The 19244-nt window shown below is 40.5% G+C and overlaps 1 protein-coding gene across 4 annotated transcripts in view; it reads left to right on the forward strand.

Annotated features, from left to right (window-relative positions):
- Positions 1-19244, forward strand: part of CDH8 (cadherin 8) — a 322908-nt gene that overhangs the window by 208827 nt on the left and 94837 nt on the right. For 3 of the 4 annotated variants that reach the window (XM_059667865.1, XM_059667868.1, XM_059667866.1), the window contains exon 8: positions 11190-11326. In XM_059667865.1, coding sequence (XP_059523848.1) covers positions 11190-11326 — 137 coding nt within the window. Of the gene's footprint in view, positions 1-11189; positions 11327-19244 lie in introns of those variants that run through there. The other variant, XM_059667869.1, reaches the window with a different exon arrangement.

A 19244-nucleotide genomic window follows, 5' to 3' on the forward strand; every position in this document is an offset into this window, starting at 1 on the left:
TAGCTGAAATGATATTTGTGCAGCATGGCAGACCTGGCTAGTAATGATCAAAGACTATCAAACTGGCCCTAGCTGGTTTGGTTCACAGGATAGAGCGGCAGCCTGTGGGATGAAGGGTCCTAGTTCAATTCTGGTCAAGGGCACATGCCCAGGTTGTGGGCTTGATCCCCAGTGGAGGGCGTGTAGGAGGCAGCGGATCAATGATTCTTTCTCATCATTGATGTTTCTATCTCTCTCTCCCTCTCCCTTTCTCTCTGAAATCAATAAAAAATTTTTAAAAGACTATCAAACTGCATGGATTAATAAAACATTTAAAAATAAGTAATTTAGGGAGGCGAGCATAGCCTGAGAATCTTGAGAGAGAAACTATTTTGGACGAGTACTGATCTGGTGTTGAAAAGTTTTGGGTTTTTATTGTTGTTTTGCATTGATTGGTGAAATCTCTGCCCCTTCCCTAAAGGAAAACTTAATAGTGTTTGTATTCTGAGAGAAACAAAGATGCTTGCGTAGGCTGAGCTGTGTTATCTAACATTATTATACTCACAAAGCAACATAAATCCCCTCTTTTGCATCCCGACAAAGGGAGATTGACATCCTTATCAGATGTTCAAATATTTATGGGAGTCATTTCGGCCAACCTTTTATTTTCCCTTCTATTTCTACATTCTGGTTTGACACACTGTATTATACAACCTTGCTTTTGATAAAGGACGATCAGATTTGACTTCGTGTTATAAAGAAAAACATAATATTGCATATTTTAAGAAGAGAGCATGTAGAAAATATGGAGAAATGCCATTTCCATCCATCTATCAAATTTTTACTAGCATCATCCTCTCTGCTTCAAGTCCATTTGCTGGGGGTGGGGGGGTGGGGGTGGAACAGGGCTGGTTGGCTGGTTGAAATGCCTTTCAGATGGGACTCAGGACACAAATCAAGCCTGGGATGGCTGCTAGGGTATGTAGCTTCACAGTAAATGAGAATAAGATTTATAAACGTCCTTGAGAAGGACCAAAGTTATGGAAGACATATTTAATGGTGCGAAGGACAGCAAAAGACCCAAATATCCTTCCAGAGATGAGGGTCTGAAACTGGGCAGAACAGGTTTGGGAAGGGAGCAGGGCCCAGAGTGTAGTGAAGGTGGAGGTTCTGTTTATTGGCAAAAGAGGGAGCATGTCTGGGTCACCTTTATTAAATACCAAAGGCATAACATCAGGCTTTGCACTTGCTTAAATGTACGTGACTAGGTTAGACCCCAGGTGAGCAGGCATTGTGTCCAGCCATGAGTGTTTTTGGGATAAAATAATTTGTCTCCCTAGAAAAAATTACATTTGCTTGCACACTGGAATGGTGTGCTTATGTTCATCCTATTGCATATTAGGCAAGTAAACAAACTATTTTGTATTTCAATATAAGTGCATTTCCAGCCCTAAAGAGTTAATAGGCCAGATCTTGTTCACCTATCAATTCCTAGCACTTACTCTACATCTTTAGTTGTGTACGAAATGAGCCTAAGTGTCCAATTAAAATGTCAAAGTATATATAACTTTATGACATTGTCTGAAAACCTGCTTTAATATAGATATGCAATCCTTTTTATCATTCCTTGGGTGTGCATGTTTTCATAAACACATTTTTTTCCTCTATAGTAAATTATTTCGACCAAAATTAGAAAACATATAACAAATACCACTACCCTCCTAGCTCGCCAGCATTTAGTAAGAGTTCATTTTGCATTAAATTTCGTGGTCAGGATTTTACACTTATTTCCCGGACTTTGTGACTGAAAAATGCATATTTTCCTCATTTTACAACCACAGACATTGACAGTCAGGACAGTTTATCTGAGTTACTCAAGTAATTGATAGGGAGGGTTCAACAAAAAGTTACTATACAAGCCTTAGCAGAGAGGCTGAAAATTAGGAAGGTTACAGTAAATACATTAAATGTATTACTAAATCTCAGTTCCGGATGTGGTCTTATGGTCCCGACTGCTATATAATGGGGGGGTGTAAACAGAAGTCATCATCTGCATGATTGACAGTTCCATAAGGATGTTGAGGGATTTAAAGGATTCTCTTCATCCTAGATTTCTGCTGACATTCTTAGGTCACCACGGGTTTAGGGGACTTCATGGGAATTAGTTGGGATCCCTGTGATCCTAGGGTGAACAGTGAGGATCAAGGTCATCCTGGGATCTTCAATATAAAAGACTTTATCCTCCCAACTCCTAATTTCCTATATAGGAAGGCGTACACAGAGCTAAAGTTCACTTAGTCACTGCAAGTTCCAGTTGCCATGTATTCCTGGAAAAAAAATTTTTGGTACTGTTTTATGTGACCAGTTTGCTATATTTTATTAAATCGTTAACATAAATGGCTTTAAGGAGAGAAAAGAGAGGAAATGTGTTCATTTGAAAGCAATAGAGGTTAATAGAAGGTCTTGTGAGCCTTTCACCAGGGTGTTGCTCTAAGACTCCTCCATCGCCTTTCCCTCCCACATCCACATAATCCGGTGCCCTGTTTTGTTTGGTTTTATACTTTCTACGTTACAGTAGCCCTATTCTTTTGTCTCCTACCCTTTAACACACCCAGCTGCCATAGTCATCTCTAACTCAGTTTAGATCTGTGCCGTTCAAAATGGTAGCCACTAACCACATTGGGTTCTTTGCATGGAAAGCAGATTAATTTAAATCAGCTAAAATAAAAATTTCAGTTTCTCAATTATACCAGCTTTTAAGGGCAAAATAGCCACATGTAGCTAACAGTTACCATACTGATCAGCACAGATCATATTTCCATAGGGCAGGAAGTTCTGTGGCATTCAGCTGTGGTTCGGATCATAGCACTTTCCTGCTCTATTTTCCTCAAGTGGCTCTCCACTTCCTGTAAGTGGAAAAGCTACATTCCTCAGCACAGTGCTAAACGTCCTTCATGCTGTATTTCTTAGTGCCCTTCCCCAGATGAATCTTGAACTTCAACCACCTCTCCTTTGTTAAGGTCTTCGAGGGCCTTGAACACCTTTCTAACTCGGACTCTTTTTATATTTGCTATTTCTTTTTATTGGAATATTTTGGAAATATTTTATACATCTCAGACCTTTTTTTTTTTAACACTAATACGTCACTGGAAGCTTTGGAAAACCATATTTACTTTCATTGTCTTTCTCCTCAAATAGACTCAGTGATAGGCCATGTTTGTCTTGGCACCTAACATAATGCCTTGTACATAGGTGATATTCAAAGAGTGAATGAAGGAAGGAGAGAAGAGCTGAGATGGAAAGAGAGGATGAAAAGATAAATGATAGGATGCTCATCTGTCAGATCTTAGCTATCAGCGCCCTAGTCCAGTCCTTTAATTTTATATTTTTCTAATCATATCCAAACTCTCAATATTTTCTCTGAATTTCTTTCTCTACATATTCCACCTGGAGAAATCCTACTCTTTCTTCCTATCCCAAAACAGATGCTACATCTTCTCGGTGCCACCTGTGACCACCCCTCACCCTTTCCCAGGCCAATTTGGAGACCCTGACCCATTGCAAAGTGTGATCACATTACAGAGCTTGCCACTTGCTGTTGTATGCAATGAGAAAGTCACACCCATCTGTCCAAGAGAGCAGGTTTTATTCACACACTGAGCATCATAATTAACCAAGAGGAGCAATCACTACAATTATGGAGGGACCTGGAGAGCATTATGCTAAGTGAAAAAAGCCAGTCAGAGGAAGACAAGTACCACATGATCTCACTTATATGTGGAATTTAATGAACAAAATAAAATAATGAACAAAAGAGATCCAGAGACATTAAAGCAAGCAACAGATTGCTGTATTTCAGATGAAAGGGGCAGGGAGTGGGAAGAGATTAACCAAAGAACTTATATGCATGTATACATGGCCCATGGACAGACAATAGTTCTGGGAAGGCCTGGGGAGAGGGAGAGAACAGGTGGAGGGGGTCGATGGAAGGGGGTGAGAAGGAGACATCTATAATACTTTCAACAATAAAGATAAATTTCAAAAATTAAAGTAAAATGAAATTATTGACATTAATTAAAATTAATCTTTAAATTTAATCCTTTCACAGTATCTAAACTACATTTCATTTTTTTCATCATATTATATTTAGAATTATTGGTTACAAATGATTTTTTGAGGACTCAGGGGAAAAAATAGAATTTCTCCAAATGTATTATGTCAATATTGAAGAATTTATCATGAGTCCAATTTTATTTGGGAATCACTCTAAACAAATGTTTTTGGGCTCCATGGCTGCAGAATGTTACGTATGAAACTGTGGCTTTGTGATCTTTTTCTGAGGTCTGTGTGGAACAAACTATAAAACATACTGCATACTAAAAAAAGAAAAAGGCCCTCATATGAACAGACAGATTTGTAATCTGAGATTTCTATGAAGTAAAAGGTACCTGAGCGTGATGCTATTGGGTGAATCAGCTTACCTCTGGGTGAAAACTGCAAGTTGAAGTACCATATTCTGTCTCTTTTCTCATGGACACCAAGCACCACCAAAATCATTCAAATATTTTGTTGTTAAAAAAAAATACTTAGATTATTTAGCAGAGTGTCCTTTAGAAAAAGAATTATACTCTTCATAAAGCTACTTAAAAAATTGTCGGGAAATTGTCAATGTTTTATTTAAAATGGGATTCACCTTAACCTTCTAAGGAAGGCAATCTAATTTTTCTTAAAACTTTTTAGATGAGGAAAGTGAGGCATAGAAAATGGTTTAAATAGAAGTTAAGAAGAATCACTCTCTGGAAAAATTATCAGATGTTTCACAAATATTACCATGGAAAGGATATAGTTCAGAATAACTTTTTAAAACCCCGTCTTGTTTTTTATCTGATTACTAAGATAATCAGTGGAGCTGCTTGTGTCTGCTCCAGACCTTAACATACATAGTTTGCCAGTGAAGACATTGGCAGTGAAAACAGGAGACTCCTTGACATTGGTAACTTGGTCCTGAGAAGTCTTAAAATGCTCTTTACATCGTCACAATGAATGTTCTTTATCTCAACCAAGAAACAGTCATTGAGCAGGGGTCAGAGGTCCTTTGTACATATGTAGTGTTGGGAGTGAGACTGGGAAGAGGAGAGGTAGAAGATGATTTGAATGGATGAATGGATGAATGAATGAATGAATGAATGAATGAATGAACGAACGAATATATGTACTTATCACATTTGGATGTTGACAACAAAATATAAGTCATAAACACAGAGGGTGAGATTTTGAGCCATATGTTGATATGAACTATAAATAGTTGGGCTGTGTTATTTGAGGAAACCTATTACTCAGGTAAAGGTTGCCATTGCCATCAACAGTAGCAGCAGCCATGCAGGATAGGGTGCTATTGCCTAATAAATAAAATCCAATTGTTTATGTTTATGTATTCTCAACCACTGCACCGGCGGCATATTCTTCAATGTACTTCTGGCCTCCGCAAGTTACCTACCCTCAGTGAGTAAGCTGGTGACAACAGCTTGAATTCATGGTCAGAGTACTGCAAGTTCAACTGGAGCCTCCACATAAGGGGCTAAGCATATAGGTAGGGATTTCCTTGCATCTGTGGCCCTAACTCCACAGAGTAAAATGATGAAGTCCTCAGCATTTACTTCTAAGACATACTACTTAAGGTAAGAGGAGCAGTCGTATTAAAGCAAATGGGGATATTTGTTGCAATAAAACGAGAGAGTTGAAATCGGGCTTCTGTGAGCATTAGTTATCAAGGACTATGCAGTTTCTAAAGTATATCCTTTGTGCTAGACCAAGAATGTCTATTTCCAAAACTTCCATCATTAGCACTGATGTTAGCATGACCCAAGGAGCCCGTTTTTTCACATGCCACTTCCCACTGTGTTAATAAGAAGCTTCTTCTTGCTGTGGCAGGAAGATCACTCTCAGAAGTGAATTCAGCTTTTCTCCAAGCGAGATCTTTTTCTCTAATGCATCTTAAGTAATTCTGCAAAGGAACGACAGATCCAAGACATGCATATTTTCAAGAAATTAGAATGCAGACTTCAATACAGGAGCTATAAATGCAATGACTTGTAAGATATAAATTAGAAGGCATTGAGCTTTTCTGGAGATACATTAGGAATCCAAATAATTATTAGTTTTTCCTTTTTACTCCTTTTCTATCCCATGTAATCCTTTTCCTCATATTTCTTTAGCACCGTATTTCACACATAATAACAATCCATGCTCAACAAATGCTTGTGCATTCTTCTACTGATCCGTTACTGAGTAACTGTAGTACAAAATGCTATCTAATGTGATATTTTAATATATAAACCAAACATTCTGTCCTTGTCTTAAAAGTACAAAATGCTGGCAAACGCTTAACACTAGAATAATAGAAAGGACATCTTAAGGAAGGGAAGATGAGCCAAGAGTCAGGTCAGCTGAAGAAGGTTCTTTGGGAGTAGGGAGAAGGGAACTAGGAAACCCAATATTTCCTATCATCTCCTCAGCTTGGAATCTATGCCCTGTGGAGATACTCATAGTAGCAGATATGTTGAAAAGGGTGAAGACTGGTATGGACAAACACTACAAAGAGTTTGGGGATCTTTTTCTCGTGTCACTTGCCAAATTATATCTTTCCCCTAAGAGATTAAGAAAAAAAACACACACACACAAAAAACAACCTCATAGTCACAGACAACAGCATGGTGATTACCAGAGGGGAAGGGGATGGGAGCAGGTAGAAGAGGGTAGAGGAGGGATTAATGGTGATGGAAGGAGACTTGACTTGGGGTGGTGGACATACAATATACTATACAGATGATGTAGAACACATATGAAACCTATATAATATTTTTAAAATATATTTTATTGATTTTTTACAGAGAGGAAGGGAGAGAGATAGAGAGTTAGAAACATCGATGAGAGAAAAACATCAATCAGCTGCCTCCTGCACATCTCCCACTGGGGGTGTGCCCGCAACCCAGGTACATGCCCTTAACCGGAATCGAAACTGGGACCCTTCAGTCCGCAGGCGGACACTTTATCCACTGAGCCAAACTGTTTTGGGCAGTTTTTTAACCAATGTCACCTGACAAAAGAAGGAAAAGGCACTGTACTTGGTACACATTCAGTGTTTAATGCATGTTTGTTGACTACATTAAGTCAAGATTTGGGGCTGCTTAGCAATTTTTGGGAGCCTTCATCATAAAGTCTTTTGGCAATAAAATGTGTGCAATGTCTACTTAGGCAGCAAGGGGCCCTTGGAATAGTTGAGGTAGGTTTTAAATTGAATTTGAAACAAAGTCATTTTTTCCCCCATCAAGTTCCTCCCATTGTGTAATCTTACAATATTATGACATTCTTACCTCTGATCTCACTAAAGGGCTGTATTTATAGCCGATTTTATAAATTCTTGTGACTCACCCCATAAAGTCTGTCATGAGCTAGAACTTTTAAAAATGACAATGCCTCTGTTAGAGTTATGGGAGTTAAATAATACCCAAATGTTTCCCCAGTTTTATGCTATTTATAAAATGTTAAGAAAGGTGCCCTCTCCACCACCTTCCAGGCAGAGAAGTTCATCAAAGTTCCATGTAATGGACAAGATGATTATGGTGATGATGATGATGATGATGAACATGTCTTCATTGCCTGCTAAGTACCAGGGACTGATTTATGCTTTATTTTTAGTCCTCACAAGCCCCCCCTCACCTGCCCCAGTATATGGGTATTTCATATTTGACCAGTAAAGAAACTGAAGCACAGCCCAGCAGGTATAGCTCAGTAGTTGAGTATCGACCTATGGACCAGGAGGTCATGGTTCAATTCCCAGGTCAGGGCACATGCCCGGGTTGCAGGCTCAATCCCCAGTAGGGGGTGTGGAGAAGGCAGCTGGTCCATGATTCTTTCTCATCATTGATGTTTTTATCTCTCTCTCCCTCTCACTTCCTCTCTGAAAGCAATAAAAATATATTAAAGAAAAAGGAAATTCAGGCTCAGTGAATTTATTAATTATCCCAGAAATAACAATCATATCTAATAAAGAGAGAATATGCTAATTGAACCTCACGCCATTGCAAAGATGGCAGCACCCACAGCCAATAAGAAGGGAATATGCTAATAGACTGCCACACCCTCAAAGATGGTGGTGCCCAGTCCCCTTAGCCCCACCGGGGCTGTAGGCATGCAGAAAGGCCAGGCCCGCAGGCCCGGCCACTCCGCGTGCGCAGGCAAGCCTCAGATGGCGGCTGCCCAGTCACCCAGGGCTGCCTGAGGTTCAGGTAACCAGGACCAGCCGAGGCATGCGCTGCTGGCAGTGGCAGCAGCAGAAGTGTGATGGGGAATCGCCTTCCCCTAATCGCCGGGTTGCCTCCCACCCCAGAGGGCTCCTGGACTGTGAGAGGGGGCAGGCTGGGCTGAAGGACTCCCCCTCCAGTGCATGAATTTTCATACACCAGGCCTCTAGTATATAAATAATGGAGATAGAGTTTATTCCAAATTTGAGTTCTGCATGATACAAATTTAAATAAGGAATTCAACAAACAACTTAAAAAAAAATACAAAACACCTTCCACAACCCTGTCACTGTCCCAGTGCTTCCTCTGGGCCAGAAGTCCTAGGCAATTGCTACACATCCATCAAATCGCCAAGGAGCCTGTTTGGGTTCCATGGGTACCAGTGATTAGGCTGATTCTCCTTTGTGGTGGCCTCAGGGAAATTGGTTGACGCGTGAATGTGTGAAATATAAGAAGTGAGATAATACAATTACTACAGTCCAGCAATACCCGCAAAGTTTATTTATGAATATGATGCCGAAGTGATAATTAATCCTCCAGACATTTCTTAGCTCTTTTAAGAGTCAGAGTCCACATGATATGTGAAGCAAAACACATGTCAAGTTATTTTACAGTTGAACCTGGGACCTCATTGGTCTCATCAATAATCCCCCAGAAAAATGGCTTTTGGTCTCCTTTTCATAATACAACAGATCGAAGTGTTTTGCAGTGAGCACTTTCTCAGGCTCAGGATTTGGTCCAGAGCACTGTTAATCCATATATATGGGTTCTTCAATCCTTTGGGTTCTTAAATCCTTTCTGAATTTCTCTAAACATCCTGGGGTAAGGTGTGGGGTAGGTGTAGAATGCCTGGTATATAGATGTAAGTCAGCTTCTTAGTGTTCTTTTGTAGCTTTTCATTGAATCAGGAGTTATAATTTCATTATACAATATTTTCTCAAGGAATTTAGCAATAAATTATTGCCAATAAAATTAAGTACTTTTTAATACTACTCCAAAATGTTAAATGATGCTTGTCTTTGGTGTGAAGGATTTAACATAAATGCCTTTTTCCCTGGTGTTTGCATCTGATATAAAGGATAGGGATACCATTTTTAACAAAAAAGAATTTGTTAAAAGGAGAAAGGAATAATCTATCTATCTATCTATCTATCTATCTATCTATCTATCTATCTATCTATCTATGAATCTATCTATGTATCTGCCTACTCATCTATCCATCTATCTATCTTGTCATCCATCTGTTGTCACAATTAGATATAGAAACAAGTAAGTAGATGTACATAAATAAGAAGAGATGCATAATAAACTGTTTGCAATTAAATCCACTAAAATATTAACAATACAAAACTGTACCCGTAAAATTGTGGGAAATTTATTTTTCCCTTAGTTTCCTATAACGTAGTTTCAACTTGATTATATAATAAATGTTCATAAAAATGTATAAAAAGTAAAATATGTCCAACACCAATAGCTGCGAACCAGGTGTCCTATTTAGGGTCAATGGGTATCAATGAATGGAGAGATTTCACGGGCACTTCCTAGGAGGCCACCTTATCCATAAACGCTCCGTCTGTCCTTCCTTTTAAAATGGGGTTGTCTGTGACCTTTGTCTTGGGCTGTGTTATGGAACAGCATAGACTGGTGGCCCAAACCACAGCAATGTATTTCTCATAGTTCTGGAGGCTGGACGTCCAAGACCAGGGCACCTACAGATTTGGTGTCTGGTGAGAACCAGATTCCTCCTTGGCAAGTGGTTGTCTTCCTGCCCTCTTGCTGGCAGAAACCAGAGAGGGACCCTGTGTCAACTTTAAAAAAAAAAAAATAAGGGCATTAATTTCATCATGAGGGCCCCACACCCATGACCTAATTATAATTATCACCCAAAGAACTTACTTAGAAATTCTACCACATTGGGAGTTAGGATTTTAACATATGAGTTGCAGGGAGACACAAAAATTCAGTTCACAATGCCCTTCTTCGGGCTTTTATTCTATCCTGTTTCAATTCACTTCACTGATTACTTATGGGCCAATTTTTCTAATTATACCTTCTGTTGCTGATATTTGACATTTCGTAGTGAAAGCACAGATCTTGATTGATAAAGTGGATATTGATAAATGCTATGGAAAACGTAATTCCTATGTAATCTTAATACTTAGTACACCAGAGAAGCAGTTGGCTCTAGACACAAAACACCATAATACTGTCTTATCCGAAAATTTTCTCAATATAGGAACTGCTAACAAGTCCATTTAAAATTTTCAATTTCATAGAATCTAGTATTATGAATCTATTAAAATATCTCTTCCAACTTTTAAAAATTATTACTAGAGAATCAGTAACTGTCTGATTTCTATAGACAGAGACTGATAGGAAGCCTAAATATATACTTAATATATGTACTGTCTATAAATAAAAACAAAACAAACCAGCAAAAACAAACACACACACATTGGCTAGTCCAACGGAAGTTTAACACAAACACCCATTTCCTCCGAACGGCCATAAATTACCCACTGCTCGGACCCATCCTGCTTTGGGCTTGAGTTCATCGTCTTAGATGATATTTTGTGGCAACTGCTAATTACCATAAGCTGTCCAATAAATGTGATGGATTGTCCAATTAACTCTTCATCAACATCCATTTCTGAAGATGCTGCCCATTGAAACCTGTGGCGGTGTCTGACCTCCTTGTTGCATAGGTAGCTAATTACCCCTTCGACAGTAATTATCAAGTTTCTTGTGCCTCGTCCAGTCATTTGGTTTTGCAAATGACGATGCCGCTGCGTTTCCCAATTCATTTGACTTCATGATGATGGCTCTCTGAGGATGACTAAAGGTCTGCTGTGGGCTGTCTGGATCACGTGAGCATGGAAATAGATTACAGATCTATCTGTTTTGTAGGTTTTCCATCGACCGGCACACTGACCTGGAGAGGCAATTCAACATTAACGCAGATGATGGGAAGATAACGCTAGCAACGCCGCTTGACAGAGAGTTAAGTGTATGGCACAACATAACGATCATTGCTACTGAAATTAGTAAGTGCCTGGGTTTATTTATTTTCCTTGTGTGACTGGGTTCACTTTGTGTCTAGTGATCACATGATAAAGGGTCATTAGAGAGTTGGGCATTGGAAATTATTTTTGATTCCCAAGGAGCCTTTGATGAATCGTCTCAGTAAGAAATAACTTACATTGTGTTAACTTACCAAAGGTTGCAACATTCTTATATCCAAATATTATTATAACCTATATCCATTACTCAACCATTAAAAAACAATGTTGTGCATTTTAAAATATGAGGGAAGATTTAGTATAATAGGGTGGGTAATAAATAGAACTACAGGACTATACACTATAATTAAAATAGACACTAACAGCCCTAACCAGTTTGGCTCAGTGGATAGAGCGCCGGCGTGCGGACTCAGGGTTCCCAGGTTCAATTCCCGTCAAGGACATTTACCTTGGTTGCGGGCACATACCCAGTGGGGAATGTGCAGGAGGCAGCTGATCGATGTTTCTCTCTCATTGATGTTTCTAACTCTCTATCCCCCTCCCTTCCTCTCTGTAAAAAATCAATAAAATATATTTTTTCTAAAAATAGACACTAAAATATGCTATATACAATATAGAAACTATTGCTCACATATGTGAGCCTCACACATGTGTATACACATGTATAGGCTGAAAATATAGACAGAAACCTCACCCTATCAATACATGTTAATTTGAAGAGATGAAATTATATATGGTTTTTCTGTGATTTTTTTTAGAGTTTAGTGTATTTTACACATTAATTATAGACTGTCTAAAACTGTATGTTCAATACAATTATTTTTTCATAAATTACATGCAAAAATGTAAACATTCCAGGGTTGTTCAAATAACCTATGTTGGTCTTTCCATTTTTTTATGCCTAACACTTCTTTGATTGCACTTAATGACACTACTCTTGAGTCTCTAAAGAACAGCTAGATGGTGACATTAGTGCTACACTGTCTTTGAGAACTTACACTCTGTCTTACATTTTTATTATGCAAAAACATGCAAAAGAGACATGATGTTCATTTCATTTCTAAACAAAGCATATTCTGCATATTATCCAAATCTCTTCTTCCCATAAAGGACCTGGTCACAGAGATTCAAGGAAGCATTCAAATCTTGAGGGAGCTGGGAATCTGAATAAGGAAATACAAACTGACAGGAAGCAAAGTTCATGGGCAAACATACAACATAGAGTGTGTGTAGATGGTACTTACAGGGGTGGGACCTAACTTCTGCTCCGCGCTCTCTCTACAATCTGCTGTTTGTTTTCACAGTGTGAATGCAGGGGAAATATCTCTGAAATACACGATCAATTTGTTCGTACAGATGAAAGTGATCTAGAGCCAGTGGTCGGCAAACTCTTTAGTCAACAGAGCCAAATATCAATAGTACGACGATTGAAATTTCTTTTGAGAGCCTCATTTTTTAAACTTAAACTATATAGGTAGGTACATTGCTATTAACTTAATTAGGGTACTCCTAAGGCTTAGGAAGAGTCACACTCAAGGGGTCAAAGAGCCGCATGTGGCTCGCGAGCCACATTTTGCTGACCACGGATAGACCATTAGGAAGGGCATGGGGTTTTCTTGTTCTGAGATGTGGGAAAATGTCCTCCATGTAACGTTAAACACACACACACACACACACACACACACACACACACACAAAAAAACCCTAACAAGTTGGCTCAGTGGATAGGGCATCAGCCTGTGGACTGAAGGGTCCCGGGTTCGATTCTGGTCAAGGGCATGTTCCTCGTTTGCAGGCTCATCCCCAGTCCTGGTCTGGGCATGTGCATGTGCAGGAGGCAACCAACCAATGTGTCTCTCTCACATCAATGTTTCTCTCACTGTCTCTCCCCATCCCTTCCACTCTCTCTAAAAATCAATGGAAAAATATCCTCAGGTGAAGATTAACAAAACAAACTAAAAAAATAATAGTAAAAAATAAAACAGCACTGGGTGAAAAAGTGAAGATTCAAGGGAGAAGGATGCCTGTTTCTTATCGCAACCTCAAGTGCAGGCGCAGAGCCTGCCATCAAGTTGTTACGTTGCTTCGACAATACCAGATTGTGGGGCCTGGGGAGGGATGAGCTTTGGACCCTTGGGTGTTTTTCCTGGCTTTTGCGTGCCCTTGTCTTCCCTGGTGTGTTCCTCGGCCAGAGTGTCCCATAAATCTGCTGAGAGACCCATAAAGGAAGGCATGGTGCCCGGCCGGTGTTGCTCAGTGGTTGAGTATCGACCTCTGAGCCAGGAGGTCATGGTTCCATTCCCAGTCAGGGCAGGTGCCTGGGTTGTGGGCTCCATCCCCAGTGTGGGGTGTGCAGGAGGTAGCCTATCAATGACTCTGCCTCATTGTTGATGTTTCTATCTCTCTCTCCCTCCCCTTGTAACGTTAAGGGATAAAGCACTCACAGCGCACCATCGGTGGCGCTGACTTACCAGCAGTGTTCACCCCGTCTAGAGAGGCACAGGCGTGCAAGTTTGTCATTTACAATGTTGACGCTGCATTATCACCTTAAGCCTCTGAGAAAACCCCTATCTGTTTAGATTGGTCTGAAGCTTTCTAGAAATGCTCAGAGGGATCACCGATTTCTCTCAAGTAGGTAGGTAGTAATTACTTCTTAAAGCACTGCCTTGTCTATTGAACACACCCTACTTGAGGTAGCCATCATCCGGGACACTTTTTTTATGAGCTGGGTGCCTTCACTTAAATATTTATCAAGGACCCTGGCGCTGAGGCTCCGCGGACTCCGCTTTAAGGAGGAAAAAGACGTGAATACGCAGAGCTGCGGCTGAGACACTTCAGGGGCAACCCAGACACAAAAGATTCATCTGCAAGGAATTACAGAGGAGTAAGCAGACAGACAGGAAAGCAGCTGCTTCGGGGTAATGAGCTGCGGAGCCAGGCGGATGTGGGTACCAACCCAGTCAGAAGACATGCATGTGCTCACTCACTCAATCATCATTAATTGAGCTGTTACTCCTTGCCAAGCATCCTTCTAGTGACTGGTGACGGGGGGAGAGCAGTGCGCACAGCAGGCAAAACCCAGGAGCTCTGGGAGTTTTCTTTCTCCCGGCTCCTGGAAGCACCTGCTGATGGAAGGATGGCTCGGAATCTGCTGAGAGACCCATAAAGGAAGGCATGGAGCCCGGCCGGTGTGGCTCAGTGGTTGAGCGTCGACCTAGGAACCAGGAGGTCATGGTTCGATTCCCAGGCAGGGCACGTGCCTGGGTGGTGGGCTCCATCCCCAGTGTGGGAAATGCAGGGGCAGCCTATCAATGATTCTGCCTCATTATTGATTCTATCTCTCTCTCTCCCTCTCCTATCCTCTCTGAAATCAATCAATATATATATATATATATATATATATATATATATATATATATATATATATATTTTAAAAAATAAAGACATGGAGGTGAGGGAGATGAGGATGAGTGTCAGGAATTACAAGCATTTCCATATTGAGGGTGAGAAAAAGTGGCACAACATACCTCTTTCAGTGGACATATGATTACATTTAAAATTGTAGCATCATCAATATGGAAAAAAATCAATATTTTATGTCTATCAGTAAAATATTATTTTGTCATTTAGTCAAAAGTATAGATACTTTTGTATTCAACATTATTTTGTACTAGTGTCAGGTGCACAGCATGGTGGTTAGACAATCCTATATTTTTACAGTGTTCCCCGATGTTTCCAGTATTCATTTGGGAATATCTGAAGAAACTCAAAACACCAATTCAAAAGAATATGTGTACCCCTATGTTTATTACAGTGCCATTTACAATATCCAAGCTATGGAAGCAGCCCAAGTGCCCACCAATAGACAAGTGGATAAAAAAGCTGTGGTACAGTATACAATGGAATATTACTTGGCTATAAAAATGAATGAAATCTTACTATTTGCAACAGCATGCATGGATCTAGAGGATATATTTAAAAATAAGAATATTTTGAAGTTATAGAGTTATCGTTATTTATAATGCAGTGTAATCAAATTACCAAAAATATTAGAATGTACGCCAAGTTAAATTTTCTTTATGGCTTCAGAGAAATCACTCAAGCATGTCCCAGATTCAGGTTTACAGTCGGCGCCATAGAGAAAAAGTGCAGAATAGCTCTGTCCACATGAAGACCATGAGCCTGTCCATGAACCTTTCAGAACTGAAAACCTATAACGCAAACTTCCATGACTCCTGCTCAGACAGTGGGTGTTATCTCGCCGTTTAAATTACTTAGTTGACTTGTTTTTACTCAGAGTTTGGAAACTAAACAAACTACATAGGCATATTTTTGGCCAAGAAGCAAGCTTCATTCAGGAGGTTGATATCTCAGGAAACATGAGACTATAAACTTAGGTAGCCATCTGCTTTAAAAAAAAAATGTTTGCATGTAACTTTCTTAGAAAAGGGAAGAATAAGAGTACAAAAGAGAACCTTAAATGTTAGCTGTGAAGTTTCAGCTGAGATGGGCATAAATTTAGAAGCTTTAAATGTACAATGAAGTCATCTTTGTCTAAATCATGAAAAGAAGTAGGATTAATACAACCACAGAAAACTTGAGAAAAAATGTAATTACTAAGAAAACAGCTTATAACTTGTTTTGCCTTGGTTTTATTATTTAGCTCATCACGTAATATTTACCTTGCAAAGCCACAGACCAGGTCTTGGGTAAAAAAAAAAAAAATATTAAAGAAAGATTTATTGTATTTGGATGAGATGAATATTTAAAACCACCCAGGACAACAGAACCCCTTAGGGAGAGGTTCTAATAAAGTTAAAGAAATATTTGTTCCAGGCAGAACAATTTAGAATTACTCTCAGAACGCCATCTCATCAGGCAAAGATTTAAACAAATGAAATTAGGCTAAAAAATGGATATTAGGGAAGTCCATCTGTTATCCCTTAATGAGGAGGAAGATATTGTCTTTTATCCTCCTGTGTCAGAGTCACTTAACCAAGGCAAGATGCTCCGCTGTGTGCATTACCCAAGTGTTTCACTGGCAATAGATCTAGCTTGCCGTCACAATCAACCAGCGCCTCTCATTACAGGAGCTGGCGGTTCAAAGCCCACCTGCTAACAAGAGGTTGGGCATAGCTAGCATATCTCTGCTGCTTCTGCTCTAGCAACCCATCCCCTGCAACTGCGGTGTAGGGCTGCTGTTTACCACAGTGGTGAAGGTTTAAGGTACATTTAGCTGACTAATTAAACACCAAAAAAGCAGAAGGGAAGCCCTATGATGCATTTCATTCTCACACCACTCTGTGAAAGTAGGTGTGAATCAATATATATTATTGATTTCAGAGAGAAGGGAGAGGGAGAGAGTGACAGAAACATTAATGATGAGAGAGAATCACTGATCTGCTGCCTCCTGCATGTCCCCTACTGGGGAATCGAACCCACAACCTGGGCATGTGCCATGACAGGAATCGAACCCGGGACCCTTCAGTCCATAAGACGATGCTCTATCCACTTAATCAAACCGGTTAGGTGGGTGCTGTTATTATATGCATTTTTCAGATGAGGGAACTCAGACACAGGGTAGGTAATTTACCCACATTTTTATAGAGAGCAAGAGTTGGTTTGGGGGTGCAGGATTGGTACCCATACTGATTCACTGCAGATTCTGTGTTGGTAGCTGCCTTCCATGGAAGAAACCTCTCTTATATCTTCTTCCCTTGCACTCTCCTGCTTACATTGAGTATCTGACACTGTCATGTCCCTTCCAGAAGCAAGTGAATGAAGCAGTTCTGTGTGAGGCAGAAGGTGAAGGCAAGGTCAAGGGTGCCCTGGAGGAAAGAGCAGACCTGCATTAGATCTGGCCCTTCTGTTCCGATGTTTGTGACCCAGGGTAGGGATATTGCCTAGTGGACAGAGCAGAGCTTTGTGCCGGGTCAGGCTGGAATTCTGTTCCCATTTCAGAGATGAGGAAACTGAGCAACAGGGAAGAGAAAGCACAGGATAGTGCATTGGAGGGGATAGCATTTTTCAGTGAGGAGCACAGAGACGTTACCCTACCCAGCTGATTCAAATCATCTGGGTGACTATTCAAACCCAAAGCAAATGCGTTTCAGCTGTTCCCCAGGACCTACAGAATAACGATCTCAAGGCAGGGATTCCAGAATCCACATTTCACAGGTTCCCCCCACTGCCTCGCCACGCCCCACCCCCAGTCAGATGTGCCTTAGAACAACCCTGTGAAGGAAGGCAGAGGTAAGGTGTTCTTTTTTATCTCTAATTTTTGTGATTCTTCTTGATGAGGTGATTATGTCATGGGGCTGAGATTCAAGCTCAGACAGCCCTCGGGATTCCTTTAGGTGCAGCAGGTGGAAAGACCTGCTAAGAGGTAGCACCAGGAATCACAAGCACAGTCTTAGGAGACAGAAAGGATATGGGAATGCAGCGGGGAGTTGGGGAATCAATGTGCTCAGAATAGAGTCTCTGCAGGGGCATTTTAGAGGCACTGAATGCCAATTCCGGAGTGTTCCTCCCAGAGAAATTGTGGGATGGAAGGTGGAGAAACCCACTGACACGGGTACCTGGGGGCAGGCAAATGGCGTTTCCAGAAAGCACACTTCTCTTGGTTACCTGCAAGTGTCTTAAGCAGGAAGCATAGAACTGCCCATGAAATTAATCTCTTTCAGTTAGTGATAATGCATCGCTCTGGCCCACCACCGTGGGCTGCACACGACACTGCAAATGAAGCTATTCGCTAATGATGGTTAAGTCTCCCCGGGAAAACACCAGTTTGATAGCACTTAAGGAATGTTTCTTCCTGGCATAGGGCCCGGTTGCCAGAATAAATGCTTTGTCCAACCCATGACACGTAGGAAAAGCACCTCTTTATGGTCCACTCATTATTTAGAGGAATCTTAGGTTCTAGAGTTGGACACAGTTAGCCGTGTCTTGGCCATATAACCTTGGGCAGTTAATTTCTCCTTCCTTGCTCTGTTTTATCATCTGTGTAATGGGAATTATAATTGTTCCTTACAATTTGGGTGTAGTGGGAATTTAAATAACAGTGATAGTGCTGTATCTTTTAGCTCAAAATTTATCCATGACCTTTAGAAATTGATGAATAAATTGTGGATGTTCTTGTAAACACAGCCTTGACCCTGACGAACAGCTTAATTTAATAGTATTGATTTGATCTATATTATATGTTCCTCCTTATCCTCTCCACAGCAAAATTGGTGCTCGTGGCTCATGTGTTACTGCTAGGTGCAGTTATGTTTCTTCATTGCATAGATCCGTGGTCGGCAAACTGCGGCTCGCCAGCCACATGCGGCTCTTTGGCCCCTTGAGTGTGGCTCTTCCTAAGCCTTAGGAGTACCCTAATTAAGTTAATAACAATGTACCTACCTATATAGTTTAAATCTAAAATATTTGGCTCTCAAACGAAATTTCAATCGTTGTACTGTTGATATTTGGCTCTAATGAGTTTGCCGACCACTGGCCTAGCTGATAGGTCTGTTCAATGACCTACCTCTTGGCCTTGGTTCAGGCATGGCAGATTGACCAGCGCCTACGGATAGGCCCTCAGATGAAGCAGGCACATTTCTGAAGCACCTGATTAAACTGAGGACTTTAAATTTTATATCAGGATCCTGTTTCTCTTTGTTGCCTATAGCATAATCAGGACTAGAGTTCCATTAAGATCAATTCCATTCTCCTGTGTAGGATTGAGTAGAAGCACAGGAAGGGAACTACCAGATAACTCTCACAGAAGAGAAAGGGTCATAAGAGCTTGCCAGTGGTTCTCAACCTTCTGGCCCTTTAAATACAGTTCCTCATGTTGTGACCCAACCATAAAATTATTTTCGTTGCTACTTCATAACTGTAATGTTGCTACTGTTACGAATCGTCATGTAAATATCTGATATGCAGGATGGTCTTAGGTGAC

This window comes from Myotis daubentonii, chromosome 15 (assembly GCF_963259705.1).
Source record: "Myotis daubentonii chromosome 15, mMyoDau2.1, whole genome shotgun sequence".
NCBI classification, from domain to species: Eukaryota; Metazoa; Chordata; class Mammalia; order Chiroptera; family Vespertilionidae; genus Myotis; species Myotis daubentonii.